Genomic DNA, 14,611 nt, shown 5'->3' on the forward strand with positions numbered 1-14,611 from the left:
CGGGCCCCGCAGCCCCAGCCACATGGGTGGAGGTGGGGAAGCGAGGTCCGCCCCATGGTACATCCTTGGCTGGTACCTGCAGTGATGTGGATGCAGCTCCGATCAGCAGGCCCAGGGACTGCGCCACCAGGGAGGTCATGGTGCCCAGTGCCGCGAACAGGACGAAGCGCACAGCGTCAGACGGCTGCGACGTCATCCAGTACACGATGCTGCAGTAGGCCACGGGGAACATGATCTGGAAACACAGCGCCCGTCACCCTCACCTGCAAGCCGCGCCTCCCGCCCCCCAGGGATGCTGGAGAGCCCCGCCCCGTCATGCCACGCCAGGGCGCATGCGCACCTGAAAGGGCACGTCCGCCATGGTCTTGGCCAGGTAGTAGGCCTTCAGGCTGTACCAGTAATTCAGGTGTTCTCGGAGAAACACGCTCATCTCCAGAGGAACTAGGGGGCAGGAAAGTGAAAAGGGTCACTCGGACATTACAGCACTCCAAGAACTCAGACAAGGGGTCTCCTGCAAGGCCCTCTGCAGCCCCAACTTGGGCTGCCTTCCTGTGAATCTGAAGTGCTTCAAGTATTAATATCTGGAGTTTGAATGGAAAGGTATGAAATGATTCACCTGCCTGGAGAAACTGCCTAGTACACTGGCATCACTGTAGTGACTGGTCCAAGTATCTCCTGCTGAACCTGTTTTCACTGAGTAACTGACAATGCAATGCCTTTCCCTGGGCAAGTCCTCAGAAGCTGCCCTTGTAAACTCAGGGCAACTTAAGGAGGAGGAACTGCTGGAGGAGCTGTCTAGGCTGGGAGCCTGGTGAAGCCAGTTTTCCACACTGTCCCCCTGAAGCGGCTGAGGGCAGCCTGCTCTGCAAGCAGCCTAGAATTGCACAGAAATCCACCTAGAACAGCATTGCTGCATGCTAAGTCACTTCAGTCGTGTTCAATTCTTTGCGACCCCATGGACTGTAGCCCGCCCTATTCTTCTGTCCATGGAATTCTCCAGGCAACAATACTGGAGCGGGTTGCCGTGTCCTATTCCAGGGAATCTTTCCAACCCAGAATAGCTTTACCCGCTCACAAATTTGGCTGCACCAGGGCTATCTTAACTGAATGAGGTAATGCTCACACAGTAGCATTTGAGGGGTTCCCAATTAGAAAACCTTTTAAAATCTCTCAGCCTTCCACAAGGCTTACAGATCTTCCATTAGTGATTCACTCCTTTGGCTTAAACATGGTATGCATTTTCTCATCTAACAGAACATACAATCATACCTACATCTGTCAACAAAGAAAATGGTATTTTAAAAAATAAAATAAAACACTATGTTTGTGGCCAAGAAAGCCACGACTTAGTGGCAGACAAGGAAGGAGGGGTGGGCGCAGGCTGGACCAGGCACTCACATGTGAGGACGGTGGGCATGAGGGCCGCGAACATGAGGAAGAGCATGGAGAAGAAGAGGAAGCCGGAGTTGCTCAGGACCTTCTTGGCTTCGTTGCCAATCCCCAGGTACAGCAGGCCAATGAGGAGGCCGATGCCGATGTGGGACGTGATCCGCAGGTGCGTGAGGACCTGGGCAGACGAGGTCCACACTCAGGTGTGCAAGCTCGGAGGTGGGCAGTGAGAGGACAAGGAGACCAGGGGCCCCAGAGGGGGTGGTCAAGGCTTCTGCCCCTTCCCTCCAGAAAGGTGGCAGTCAACCCGCTTCTCCTGAGGCCTGTGCATTGCAGACGGATTCTTTATGACTGAGTCACCCAGGAAGCCCATTCATTCACTACCCTTAGTTTAAGCTTCCATTATACCAAGCCCAGGACCCTACACCAGCTCATGTGAGTGTGTGTGTGCATACACGCACACACATACACACACAAACTCACAGGGCAGCATTTCACTGCTGTTCAAGCAGAAGGAACTTCTATCCTGCATTAAATCCCCTTCAACATAGCAAACCAGGACTGTGTCCCTTCGGAGGAGGGGACAAGTGACAAGAACGGTGGTGAAGCGGACAAAGAACGGCCACAGGACAGACCCACCCTTGCAGAGCAGGGGCTGGATGGCTCCCAGCCCCTCTATCTTTCAAACTGGGTTCCAGAGGTTCCTGGGCACTCGGGGACCCCCTACACAGGCTGTCAGATTGTCCACTCGAAAGGCTGGATCTTGTTCTGATTCCCAATCCTTCACCAACTCCTTCCTTTGCTGGGTGGGGCTTCCCAGAGGGAGGAATCCCCTCCCTGATGCCAGCCTTGGCCAATGGAACGTGAGCACCAGTGGCAGGTTCCGCCACCCCGCCAGGAGCAGGAAGCTATAAGGGCTGCCATTGGGTTTCTCCTACACTTTCCCCTGCCACGTTCTTTTCTAGAACCGGAGCCGGTCCTCCATTCTGGGTCCCCAGACGAGAAGACACATGGGGCAGGACCACAACTGACAACCACCCACAGGTTACACGAACCAGACATGACTACTGTCATAACCACTAGCAGCCAGGGAGTGTTTGTTACTGCGGCGTCACAGAAAACTGACTGATGCAGAAAAAGGAAAGCGCAAGCAGATGAACAGACCCAAAGGTGACCCCTCAGCTTCTGTTGCCATGGAGACCACTGCACACCGCCTTACCGAGTCCCTCATGATGCTGAGGAAAGTCCTTTTGAAGAGGATGCAGAACTGGGTGAGGCAGCTGGCAGAGAAGCTGTGACAGCCTTCCATGGAAGTGGAGTCCTGGGGACACACCAAGGGGGAGAGGAGGGGTGAGCCCCCCGGCCCCCGGACGCCCCCTCCTCTGAGCTGAGGAAAGTGCTCGTGCAGCAGGCGTGCAGGGCGTCGTGCAGCGCTCCCGGGGGCTGGGGGTGTGCATTACCTTTCTCCACCCCTTCCATCGTTTTGTCTGCTTTACCTCTTCAGAGGGCCGGTGCCAAATAAAAGGATTCACCTCGGCATCGCCCCCAGGCTCTCTCCTGCAGTCAGAGTCGCACTTGCCCTCCCAGACCGCTCTCACCAGGCGGCCGTTCTGGTCGCCGTACTCGCCGGACGCGACTTCCATGACTGCACAGAGGAGAGAGACAGAGCGTTCAGCCCAGCATTGCTCATGTGGGCCTCTTCCTTTGCAACAAAGTCAGTAATCTGGTGGGAATATCTTTTAACTGATTATATAGATGCCGCGTGAGGATGCTAATGGTGTGATAAAAATCATTTAGCGGCCAATGTTTCCTTTCTCAACGCCCAGCAAGGCCGTTGATCATATCAGGAGGCTGGAAATGCAAATACAGATTGTGATGTTGGACAGCCCGAGAAGTCATGAGCTCATGCATCTATTAACTTACTCATCTGTCTAGTATTTATTGAGTGCTGGTCATGGGCATGCATGCATCAGAGATGGAGCTGAGAGGAGGGCAGAAGGAAGCAAGATTCCTGTTGGGAAGGCAGTTCCCAGGATGAGGGTGAGCGATGAGCACTGAGGCAGCTCTTTGGGACCAAGAAGAAGTGCTGGGGGTCCTGAGAGGGGTTTGCTGAGGTTTTGGACTACAAGCTCCACCTCTCAGATCCCCAGGGAGCATCACCTCCACCGACCCTCCTTGACCCTGGTATCATGCCTCCTCTGTACCCCAGACTGTCCAAGGTCCCACCTTGCTCTTTCTCTCTGGGGTCCACCCTCCCCTGGCACCTGCTGCTCCTTCCTCTCCTCCCACCTGTGCTCTCCCTCCACCCTCCCCCATTCCTCCTGGTGTAGGACCTGATCCTTCATCTCAGTAAGATTCTTGCTAATGCAATGCCCCCAGGGACCCTTTCTGGCAAAACCAGCTGTTTCCAGAGCCCAGGCCAGGACAGCTAACTCTCTCTGCATCGGATCACAAACCAGGAGAGCCTGGCCCCACCAGAATGTCACGATCATTGACACCAACCCAGCCAGAACTGCCTGCTCTGCTGGTCATTCACACCCACCACCCTCCAAACAGCCCCTCTCTCCCCACGTCTCTCCCTCTCCTCAGGCATGATATTGAGGAGCCCCTCCCTGGGCTCTCCCCAGTGCCCTGGTCTTTCTCCTCCCATCTGTCCTTCCCTATAGGTCCTCATCTCTCTGCTGGCCATGGACCTCACCGCCCTTCCTTGTTCAGCAGCACCTGTCCCCCACTGTCCTTGCTCCTGAACGACTATGCAGCCAACCGGACCATCCCCACCATCAAGGATGCTTAAGACTCCTCCTCCTCTCCCTCGGCCCGCATCTCCTTCCCGCTCACCCCACTCTGGCCCGGCTTCGTCAGAGCGCCCTTCTTGTAAGAGAGAGGCATTTCCCAGCAATAGCATCTCATGGAACACAACTTGGGAGAGGATGTGTAGGAAAGGTGGGGTCTGGGGAACTGCTGGGGCTGGATGCTTGAAAGTAAAACAACTGAGTGAGGAAGGCAGATGACCAGGAGACCAAGAAGGAGGAATGGAATGGGTTGAAGTGTGCCCCCCCAAAAGACTCATGTCCACCTGGAATCTCAGAATGTGGCCTTCTTTGGAAAAGGTTATTTGCAGATGTAATTGGTTTTGGATCTTGAGATGAAATTATCCTGGATTTAGGATGAGCCCTGAATCCAACTGAAGGCAAATGGAGAAGGGGGCTGCAGAGGATGAGATGGTTGGATGGCATCACCAACTCAATAGACATGAATCTGAGCAAACTCCAGGAGATGGTAAAGGACAGGGAAGCCTGGCGGTTGTGCAGTCCATGGGGTCACAGAGAGTCGGACATGACTTAGCGACTGAACAACAACTAAATCAAATGACTGGTGTCCTTATTAGAAGAGGAGGTGACATACAGACACACACAGAGAAACACAGAGAAAAAAGCCATGTTGGGTCACAGGCTAAGGACCATTGGAGCCTCCAGAAGCTGGATGAGGCAGGAAGGACCTTCCCCCAGAGCTTCGGGAGGGAGCCCGGCCCTGCAGACACCTTGACTTCTGGCCTCCGGAGTCTGAAACATGACTTCCTCTTGTTTCAGACCACCCAGCTTGTGGGGCCCCAGGGAAGCAGGACACGATGGCCAGGACAGGACCCCATGCACCATGGTCGAGGGGGAGAATAGGACGGGATCGGGGTGTACAAGCACTTGGTGGTCTAGTGACTACGAAGCTCAAAAGGAAAAGAAGGCAAGCAAGGGGGGTTGCAAGTTCTTGCACTTGGACAGCAGGGAACAGAAGTGGTGGATCTGACAGGAGGACAGGGAGATGGTTCCAGAGGCGCTGGACACAAAGGGGCTGCCATCTGCAGACAAACGTGCAGGCTGCACAATGGGCAGATCTGGTGGGGAAGTGACTTGGGACGTTGGTGTCAGTGCCCTGGAGGGTTCCGGCCAAGAGGAAAGGCCAAAGCGGGAGCCCTGGGGGCACTGAGCATGGAGCTCATAAAGCATGAGCTGCAAAGCACAGAAGCTGCAGCCTCTGGATCAGGAGGAGCGACTCCTGTCATTAACCTGGGCTCTAGGCTCCCAGGGTGTTAGTGGCTAAGTCGTGTCTGACTGTGCGACCTCACTGACTATAGCCCGCCAGGCTTCTCTGTCCACGGAATTTTCCAGGTGAGAATACTAGAGTGGGTTGCCATTTCCTTCTGCAGGAGATCTTCCAGACCCAGAGATTGAACCTGGGTCTCCTGCATTTCAGGCGGATGCTTTACTGTCTGAGCTACTAGGAAAGTCCTGGGTTCCCAGTGAAGTGATGTGAAAGTCACTCAGTCATGTCCGACTCTTTGCGACCCCATGGACTATAGAGCCCATGGAATTCTCCAGGCCAGAATACTGGAGTGGGTAGCCTTTCCCTTCTCCAGGGGATCTTCCCAACCTAGGGATCGAACCTAGGTCTTCTGCATTGCAGGCAGATTCTTTACCAGCTGAAGTACAAGGGAAGCCCTGGATCCCAGGGTCTTGTTCAAAACTGCTTTGGTCAAAATTTGTTGTGTTTGGTCAAAATTTAAGCTGAATTTTAACATCTGCATTAATCAATGCAAAGGGGAATTTGTTAAAGGTTATTTCTTTTTAGAAATAACTTCCTTTAGACCGAAAGCATCACACAGTCAAGTATTGGGAAATATTTGACCTAACAACAGATCCCTTGTTTCTAGTCCCAGGTATTTCATCTGGAGGAAAGAAAACCTCTTTTGACTTGGTCTTGAAAGTTCTGCCTCAGGACGGCACTTGAACTATCTGTGGAATATTAAAGTAATTCTTGATTTGAAGGCTAAAGGTAAGAGTGGAAACCCACCAGGAATAAAAAAGATCCTCTTTTGGCTGGTCAAGGCTCAACTCACCGAAATCGGCCGGGTTGTGGTAGGTTGGGCAATTCAGACCTAAGTCCCTCAAATATGGTACAAGGTTTGAGACTTTCCCTCGGTATACACACTGTCCTTGACTGAGGACATAAAGCTGAAAAAGAGTAAGAAGGAAAACATCAACTCTGCCTTACTCTGTAAAGGGAGAGAAACTCTCAATCCATCCATCCAATGATCCACTCACCCACTCACCCACCCATCCATCCATCTATCCATCCACTTATCCATCCATCCATTCACCTAACCACTCACCCATCCACTCACCCAACCATCCATCCATCTATTCATCTATCTATCCATCAATCCACCCATTCACCCCATCATCCACTCACCTGTCCATCCATCTATATATCCACTCATCCATCCATCCACCCATCCATTCACCCCATCCATCTAACCATCCACCCATCTATCTATCCATCCATTCATCCATCAATCCATCAATTCCTCTCTCAGGACAGCTTTATGTTACCTCCCAAGGACTCAAAGTTCAAAGGGAAATCCATGATAAGTCAGGAAAGACAGAAGCTATCATATGACCAGGAATTATTCACTTTGTTGCCTTTCTTCCCCTCATGCTAACCACTTGCTTAGGCCAGATTTTGGAGCTATACACACTGCATTCCTTGGGACATTTTTTTGCTCAGGGTGATATAAAAGCATAAGATTTATAAAAGAGATGATACCGTACAAATATCACAACCTGCCATCTAATTCTGTATGGCAAGTGTCCCCGTCCTGTCATCAGGGGGGCCATTAATGTAGCCTCAGTAATGTCAGTGACTCATCCAAGACCCTAGAGAGAGGACACTGGCCAGCTCTTCCTATCCCCTCTGGCCCTGCCACCTGAAGTGCTTATGGCATCAACGTCTTAAGAAACATAACACCTAAGGCCACTCAAAAATGAAGACACCCTCATGAACTAAGCTGCGAGTACCTAGATTTGCTTTCACCCAGGCCAATGACAGTGGGCCAACGTACCTGGTCGAACAGCTCAAAGAGCTTGGCACTGGGTTGGTGGATGGTGCAGATGATGGACCGGCCGCCCTGGGCCAACCCCTTCATCAGGGAGACAACTTGGAAGCAGGAGGCGCTGTCCAGGCCACTGCAAGTCAAGGGACACCGTGAGACGTCTGTGAGCCCCAACCAGACCCCTCATTCAGAGCGCCCTGGTTGTGTCTGTGCAGGCTGGCCTGAGCCCCTCAGCGGGCGGAGAGGTGGCCCCTTCTGCTGGCGGGGAGGGCAGGGCCTGATTACCTGGTGGGCTCATCGAAGAACATGACGGGAGGGTTGTTCACCAGCTCCAGCGCGATGGCCAGTCGCTTTCGCTGACCGCCCGAGAGGCTGCCGGTCCGCGTGTTGGCACAGGACAGCAGGCCCAGGGCCGTCAGGATCTCCTTGACCTGGGGGACAGCAGAAGCAGAGTGGCATCAGAGATCACAGCAGCTCCTCGCCTCCTACAGGGCCCACGTGGAACTCCGATCTCCTTCTCCACCCAACTCCCAGACACACCTGGGACCGCACATCTGGCCCACCCCAGCGTTGCCAGGCCTGATGTCCTGATTAAGGAGGCTGAGACTCAGGAGACTGAGAGGCGGGGTTGGGGCCAGGCCAGCCTGGGCTGGAGTCCTGGTCCTGCCTCTGGCTGGCAACCTAGCAAGTCCGTTCATGTGTGAGCCTCACTCAGGGCCAGGGCCGAGAAGGTGTTGGATAAACACTGCAGAAAGGGTGGATCCATGGACACATAAGTGGACGAGTGACTGGGTTTCTGACCAGCACCAAGGGGAGGGCCACCCTGATAGTTTAATGCTATAACAGATAAAACGCTTGGCACATGGTAAGCATTCACTCGGCGACAGCTGTTAGTCACACTATTGCTAGTGCACATAGCTCCCGTGGACTCAACCACACAGGCCAGGTCTCCCAGAAAGACAGAGCTCCATCCACGCTTGTAAATGGGAAAAGAAGGCCTCTGATTCAGCAGCAAGGCAATGACACTGCTTAAAGCTATCACTGCTTCTCTTAGAGACCCTGCCAACACTGCCCTGGGAGCTGCCTGGGAACCAAGGTATAAACAGCCCACTGTGTGCTCAGCCCTCCCTGGCTGCCCCATCCCTGATCCGGGCTGGACTCAGGAGCAGGAAGGTCAGAAGAGTTCAGTGTAAACCGTTCATCAGTTCATCCACAGCGGTCAGTGTTCGGGTCCATCCTGGTGTCTTCTGGAGGTGGCCACAAGAAGGCAGAGGTCAGGTGCCGCCCTTCTGGCCTCCTTGTCAGGTTCACCTCCCAGTGGGGTGCGAGACAACCTGCCACAGAGGTCCTGCCAGAATTCCCTGGGCCATTGTCCTAGCCCATGGTGGCAGCAGGTGGACCCTAGTCCAGCAACTTCTCTAGGGAGCTGAGGTCATCCTCAAGGAGAAGGAACTCAAGGAGGAAAATTTCCACTCTGGCTCTTGAATCACTTCTGCGCAGTCAGGACACAATGTGGCCTCGGTGATGGGAAGGACCGGGGTGCTACTGCTCCACGCACTGGAAGCAGGCAGGTCAGATAGATCTGCATTTGAATCCTGCTTGGCCTTTGCCCTGCTGAGCCCTAAACCCAGCTCCACCACCTCTTCTAGAACATACAGCCACTGAGGCACGCCATCCCGGAAGCTCGCAGCGAGGTTGCCCAGAAAAGGCCATCTTTCAGGAACGCTTTCCCTCGTGTGGACAGTCCACTGGCCTTCCCAGGATGACATGGCTCCGGCAGTCTCCAGGAATCCAGTCCAAAGGTTCAGGAGGAAGACCACCCACTCCCTTCTTGCCCTTTGCCCCACTGGAAGGATGCTGGAGGCGGACGCCAAGGTCAGCACCTCCTGTTTCCCTTGCGTGCAGGCATCTTGTCTAGGATGCTCTCAGGAGTGACGCCCTGAAGGCTGGTTTTGTTTTAAAGTGAATCAGAAAGAACAATGTCCCCCCCTGGGAGACCTCACTCCTGAGGAAGACCCCTCACTGGGGGGTTCTCGAGGCTGGGGCCACTTTTCTGGGAAACGAGGTGGACTGGGCAACATTCCACTACCTGCTGGAACATTCCAGTCTTTTATGTTTCCTCGAGAAGTAAACAACCAGGACCCAGGGACACAACGGGGCTGGAGGGAAATGAGTCAGGGCCTGTCCTCTCCTTGGACAATCACGCAGCCCTGCCGATGGTTCTGAGGCGGGAGGGGGGCTGGACCCTGCTGAGGGCGAGGAGGACCGGTCGACACTTGACAGACAGAGCGGGTGCAGGGCTGAAGGACTGGCTGTGGGTGCTCCTCTGTGGAGTCAGCTGAGAGGCACACACGTGCTCCTCGCCCCCGCCCTTTAGCAAACGCTCCCTCCCGGCTCCCCCTCCCACCTGGAAAGGCTGGTCCCCCGGACCACGCTGCAGGCAAACCATCCCACACCCACTTACTCATGGATTGCATCTGTTCTGGGAGCTCAGACATTAATGAGAGCATTGCACTCAGCTTCCCACCTCCAGGAGGCAGCTACGGACAAAAGTCCCAGGCGCTGGACGATCTGGCCTCAGGTTGTCCAGTGGTTTCCAGGAGGCCTGGCCTGAAGGGTCCCCTCAATGGGCTTAGTTCTGCTTCACTTCAGGGCAGGTTCACCCTCTGATCCCCCACATCTGCTCACCCATCCTCCCAGGGCGCTGGCCTGTGTCTGAGGCTCGCCCTTCAGAACAGAGTGGTGGTGGAAACACCATGCCTCCCATGCTTTTTCCCCACATCTGTGTTTTGGGGTCTGTTCATCCATTTTATTCCTTTCAGCTACAGAACCAGAGTCCACGTGAAGCATCTACAAGGAGGGGTTTTCACTCCTCACAGAAATCGGGCTTCCCTACCCTGGATGTGCCATTTCCTCATCCTCTCAAATTTCCACCTGAATCCTCAGGTTTCTGAAGAGTGAGGTTGGGAGAGGAGGGCACAGGGAGGGACAGGAGGGCCCCTAAAGACACACCATGCTCCAAGGTCATTTGTGATGTGTGCATGTTCGGTCATTCAGTCATGTCTAACTCTTTGTGACCCCATGGACTGTAGCCCGCCAGGCTCCTCTGTTCATGGGGTTCTCCAGGCAAGAATAGTGGAGAAGGTTGCCATTCCTCCTCCAGGGGATCTTCCCAACCCAGGGATTGAACCGGGTTTCTTATGCTTCCTGCATTGGCAGGCGGGTTCTTTACCACTAGCGCCACCTGGGAAACCCAAGGCAGTTTACATCACATCCTATCAACTGTCATGTTGCTGCTGACACTGTGACTGTTTTCTACGACAGAGGATGAGATGGTTGGATGGCATCACCAACTCGATGGACATGAGTTTCAGCAGGCTCCAGGAGTTGGTCATGGACAGGGAAGCCTGGTGTGCTGCAGTCTAGGGGCCACAAAAGCTTGGACATGACTGAGCGACTGAACTGAACTCATTCCATTTTGCATGGTCACATAAAGAGCCGAGTTGCACTGCTGGCACCAACCCCACAGATCTTGCTCTCTCTGCTGCTGGCCTGTGGCCCTACAGGCACAGGAAGACAGGATAATATAATAAAAGTAGAATTTCACCAAATCCCATCTTACACTGGAACTCTACCAGTGCCAGCCATGGGGTGGAGAGGAGGGGAGTTGGGTTTGTCTTAGACAGTGTATAAATATAAACCAGGCCTCCCCACTAAGTGGGGGCTTCTGGTGCTCCCCGCTGGGTCTGTTTACCCAACACCCTTTGGCTCCCTGGGGTTTCAGGGAGGCAAAAAAGCAAGGAAAAGGATCACAAGATCTCTGTCATCTCAGAAACTTGCTTGTGTTATTTTTAAAAGGCTGGTTAATAACAGGTAAGAACCAAATTTCTTCTTGCAAGTGTGTAGGAGTGGAGGCTGGTTATTTTTAAATGGATGACTAACCATCTTCACTGTTAGTGTTTTATCAAAAACAATGGAGTATAAAGTGTATCAGAAACTAAAAGGGGCAGAGGGCTGGGTCTAAGCCTGAGCTTGGTTCCTCAAGCCCGTGTCCTTACTACATCTGTGAGCTGCATCTGTCTGGTGGCAGCATGGTCATTCAAGGCATGTGCCAGTCCAAGGGCACATTGCTATGCCACTGATCCCCCAACAAAAACAGCCAGGCGCCAAGCCACAAGCCAAGTCAGTCCCCAGAGGCCCCTCCACATGTGACTGCCAAGTGGATTTCTTGTGACCCAAGCATACACTTACCATCTCCCTTCTTCCTTCGTCCTTCTCCTGGAGTTTGAGGTGTGCAGATACCTGTAGGGGACAAGAGCAGCAGTATGGGTCAGAACACATGGCCAGCAGCAAGACAACCTAACTCAGCGACGGCGGCCCCAGAGCCCCAGGGGCTGAGCTGCTGGATGACAGAGGAAACCCACAGAGGTCCGGGCTCTCCACCTCCCTCAGCTTCACTAAGGAAGGTCCCAGAGAGCAGTGGCCCCAGGGGCTCAGCTGCTGGATGACAGAGGAAACCCACAGAGGTCCGGGCTCTCCACCTCCCTCGGCTTCACTAAGGAAGGTCCTGGAGAGCAGTGAGGCCTGGGATGCTTCCAGTCATTTCAGTGGATTCTCTGCTGGTCCCTGAGGGAAGTTAGATGTGGGTAACTGAACGACGTGGACTCCCCAGGCTTTGGAAGCTTCAAGATCACTGTCAGGAATTTCACAAATCCACCTGTGAAACCACTGAGAGCTTACCATTCTCCACAGTGGGAGTATTTACACCACAGAAATTGGCAAGTGGTACACAAAAGGAGTTAATTGGGAAAGACCCTGATGCTGGGAAAGACTGAAGACAACAGAAGACGGGGGGGCAGAGGATGAGATGGTTGGATGGAATCACCGACTCAATGGACATGAGTTTGAGCAAACTCCAGGAGATGGTGGAGGACAAGTAAGCCTGGTGTGCTGCAGTCCACGGGGTCGCAAAGAATCGGACACAACTTAGTGACTGAACAACAACAACATACAAAGAGTCTAGTTTTGTTATTTCTGTTGTTTGGTTTGATATCCCGCCTGCTAGCACACACGGGGCCCCTGACCCTGTCTGGCGAAGGCCTGAATAGCCATCACCATGGCCAGCATTCTGCCAATTCCTGGGACCTCGGGAAGCAAGGGCTTCAGTCTCCTCCTCGGCACAGCACTGAGGTCAGAACCTGCCCACCTGGTGAGCTACGGAGGCTGCCCAGTGGCCCCTCAAGAAACTGTGATGCAGGGGTGAGGGGCTGAGAGGCTGAGCTCCCAGAATCAGGCTGGAGCAGCTGCCAGCCATGTGACTCCGAGTGTCATGTCTCAGGCTGCCTGGGGGCGGAGGGTCAGAAGCAGCGCACGGAAAGGCACCACCAAGGGCTCGTGGCCAACACCATCCCCACGTGTGGGACAGGACCCTGCAGAGTACAGGGATCCTTTCTCATTGTGTGCCAGCGTGTTAAGTCGCCTCAGCTGTGTCTGACTCTTTGCGACACTATGGACTGTAGCCTGCCAGGCTCCTCTGTCCATGGGATTCTCCAGGCGAGAATACGGGAGTGGGTTGCCATTTCCTCCTTCAGGGGATCTTCCCGACCCAGGGATCAAACCCAAGTGTCTTATGTCTCCTACGTTGGCAGGCAGGTTCTTTGCCACCAGCGCCACCTGGGAAGCCCATCCTTTCTCATTAACTGAGAATAACTCATTTACTCAGTTAATCATTTCTCATTAACTTCACAGTATTTATCAAAGGGATCATGAAGTTCTCAAAATCAAAATGTAATTGACTTCAATTCTGAAAAACAAATGGATTTCCCAGCAGAACCTGGAGACACGTTAGGGGGAAGACAGAGGTGACAACAGGAGTCGAAGATCTCGTTTTCAAAAGAAAGCAGTGACAGAGCTAGAAACCGAAGTGAAGTTTTTCAAACAAGTAACCAGGGAATGAAGCTTTGGTCGCCCCAGATAAAGGTGAAGCGACAATGCGGGAATCCTCAGAATCCACAATGAGGGTAAGTAAAAATCATGTATTTCCCAACCTCACAATCCTATTTGCAAACTCCTGAGCAGCCCATGCCCCCATGAGAACAGCCACTTGGAGGCCTGAGGGGCTACATGGTCAGGCTGCTGGGCACTTAGGGCTGCTGGGGCAGCAGGTTAGAAGGCAGACCACCTACCCAACACCTTCTCTGCTTCTCTCTGCTGAGCTGAGGATCCCTTGGAATTGCCCTTCAGCCAAAATGCTGGGCATCTACCCCTCTGCAACCCCCCAGAGAGGAAGCCTGGCCCCGGGTGTGTCAGGAGTGCAAGACAAGACCTCTCTTGTGGAAATCCATGGTGAATGCTCGTCTACTGCCCAAGCACAAGGTAGACTATCTGGGAAGGTCCCCAGTGTGCCAGGAGAGGCCTGGAGACCAGGCACTGCCTTGCACCGCAGATGAGATGGCAGAGAAGCAGGCAGCCCCACGGACCCATGCTCCATCATGGAAAGGGCTGTCCACTGACTTCCTGGCTGGGAGGCTCCCTAGCAGCTTCCACAGCCCACAGCGGGTCAGTGTGGTCCCTGTCCACCTGGCACAGGGCTAGGTCACAGTCTGCCCAAAGAGTACAGACCATGCCAGGCCATCCTAGACCCTGCTGTACAAGATGCCCGGGCTAACCGCTAAACTCTCCAAGGCACCCTTTCTCGTGTGGTTGTGTAGGATTACATGTCTGATGACCTTGCTGGACAACGTGTGTGTGGGCCTGAGACCCAGCAAGTGAGCAGCAAACACGTGTTTTATACCCACCTGGCAGGCAGGTGAGTCAGAGGACAAGACCCTCAGGGCCCTAATCCAGGCACCAGACTGCCTGGAACTTTGGCCAAAGCCATATAACACCAATGGGAAGAAAAGACCCTTGACCCATGGGCCTGAGACTGAGGTCACCCTGGCAGTGGTCCCCCACATCAGCCAGGTTAATCACCTTCTCAGAAACCTGGCCTCGATTTTGCCATCTGGGGTCTACAGGGCCTTGGGAGGCTGCCTTGGGTGAAGCTGTCCACACAGCACGTGGGGTCAGAACTCTGTGTGAAAGTGGGGTGCGAGTGCCACTCCGCCTCATGTGGAGGGTGGGGGGTAGATGCAGGTGAGGGCGGGGTACAGGCGCCGCTCCGCCTCATGTAGGGGATGGGGGGTGGATGCAGGTGAGGGCGGGGTACAGGCACCGCTCCGCCTCATGTAGGGGATGGGGGTGGCCAGGTGTGGGGCTGCGGGCCCCAGGACGCTCACCATCATGGCCTCTTGCACGGTCAGGTGCGGCAGCAGCAGGTCGTCCTGCATGATGTAACAG

General features: G+C 54.0%; 1 protein-coding gene across 2 annotated transcripts in view; it reads right to left on the reverse strand.

Moving 5' to 3' along the window:
* Nucleotides 1-14,611, reverse strand: part of ABCG1 (ATP-binding cassette, sub-family G (WHITE), member 1) — a 60,034-nt gene that overhangs the window by 5,111 nt on the left and 40,312 nt on the right. Inside the window, exons 4-13 of one of the 2 annotated variants that reach the window (XM_010834937.1) lie at nucleotides 14,551-14,611; nucleotides 11,525-11,575; nucleotides 7,559-7,704; nucleotides 7,283-7,406; nucleotides 6,281-6,395; nucleotides 2,850-3,034; nucleotides 2,609-2,710; nucleotides 1,399-1,567; nucleotides 341-441; nucleotides 77-235 (exon numbers count right to left, since the gene is read on the reverse strand). The exon at nucleotides 14,551-14,611 is cut by the window's right edge and continues 3 nt beyond it. In XM_010834937.1, the coding sequence (XP_010833239.1) occupies nucleotides 77-235; nucleotides 341-441; nucleotides 1,399-1,567; nucleotides 2,609-2,710; nucleotides 2,850-3,034; nucleotides 6,281-6,395; nucleotides 7,283-7,406; nucleotides 7,559-7,704; nucleotides 11,525-11,575; nucleotides 14,551-14,611 (1,213 nt within the window). The remainder of the gene's footprint in view (nucleotides 1-76; nucleotides 236-340; nucleotides 442-1,398; nucleotides 1,568-2,608; nucleotides 2,711-2,849; nucleotides 3,035-6,280; nucleotides 6,396-7,282; nucleotides 7,407-7,558; nucleotides 7,705-11,524; nucleotides 11,576-14,550) is intronic. The other variant, XM_010834936.1, reaches the window with a different exon arrangement.

The sequence above is a fragment of the Bison bison genome, unplaced genomic scaffold (assembly GCF_000754665.1).
Source record: "Bison bison bison isolate TAMUID 2011002044 unplaced genomic scaffold, Bison_UMD1.0 scf7180017864037, whole genome shotgun sequence".
NCBI classification, from domain to species: domain Eukaryota; kingdom Metazoa; phylum Chordata; class Mammalia; order Artiodactyla; family Bovidae; genus Bison; species Bison bison.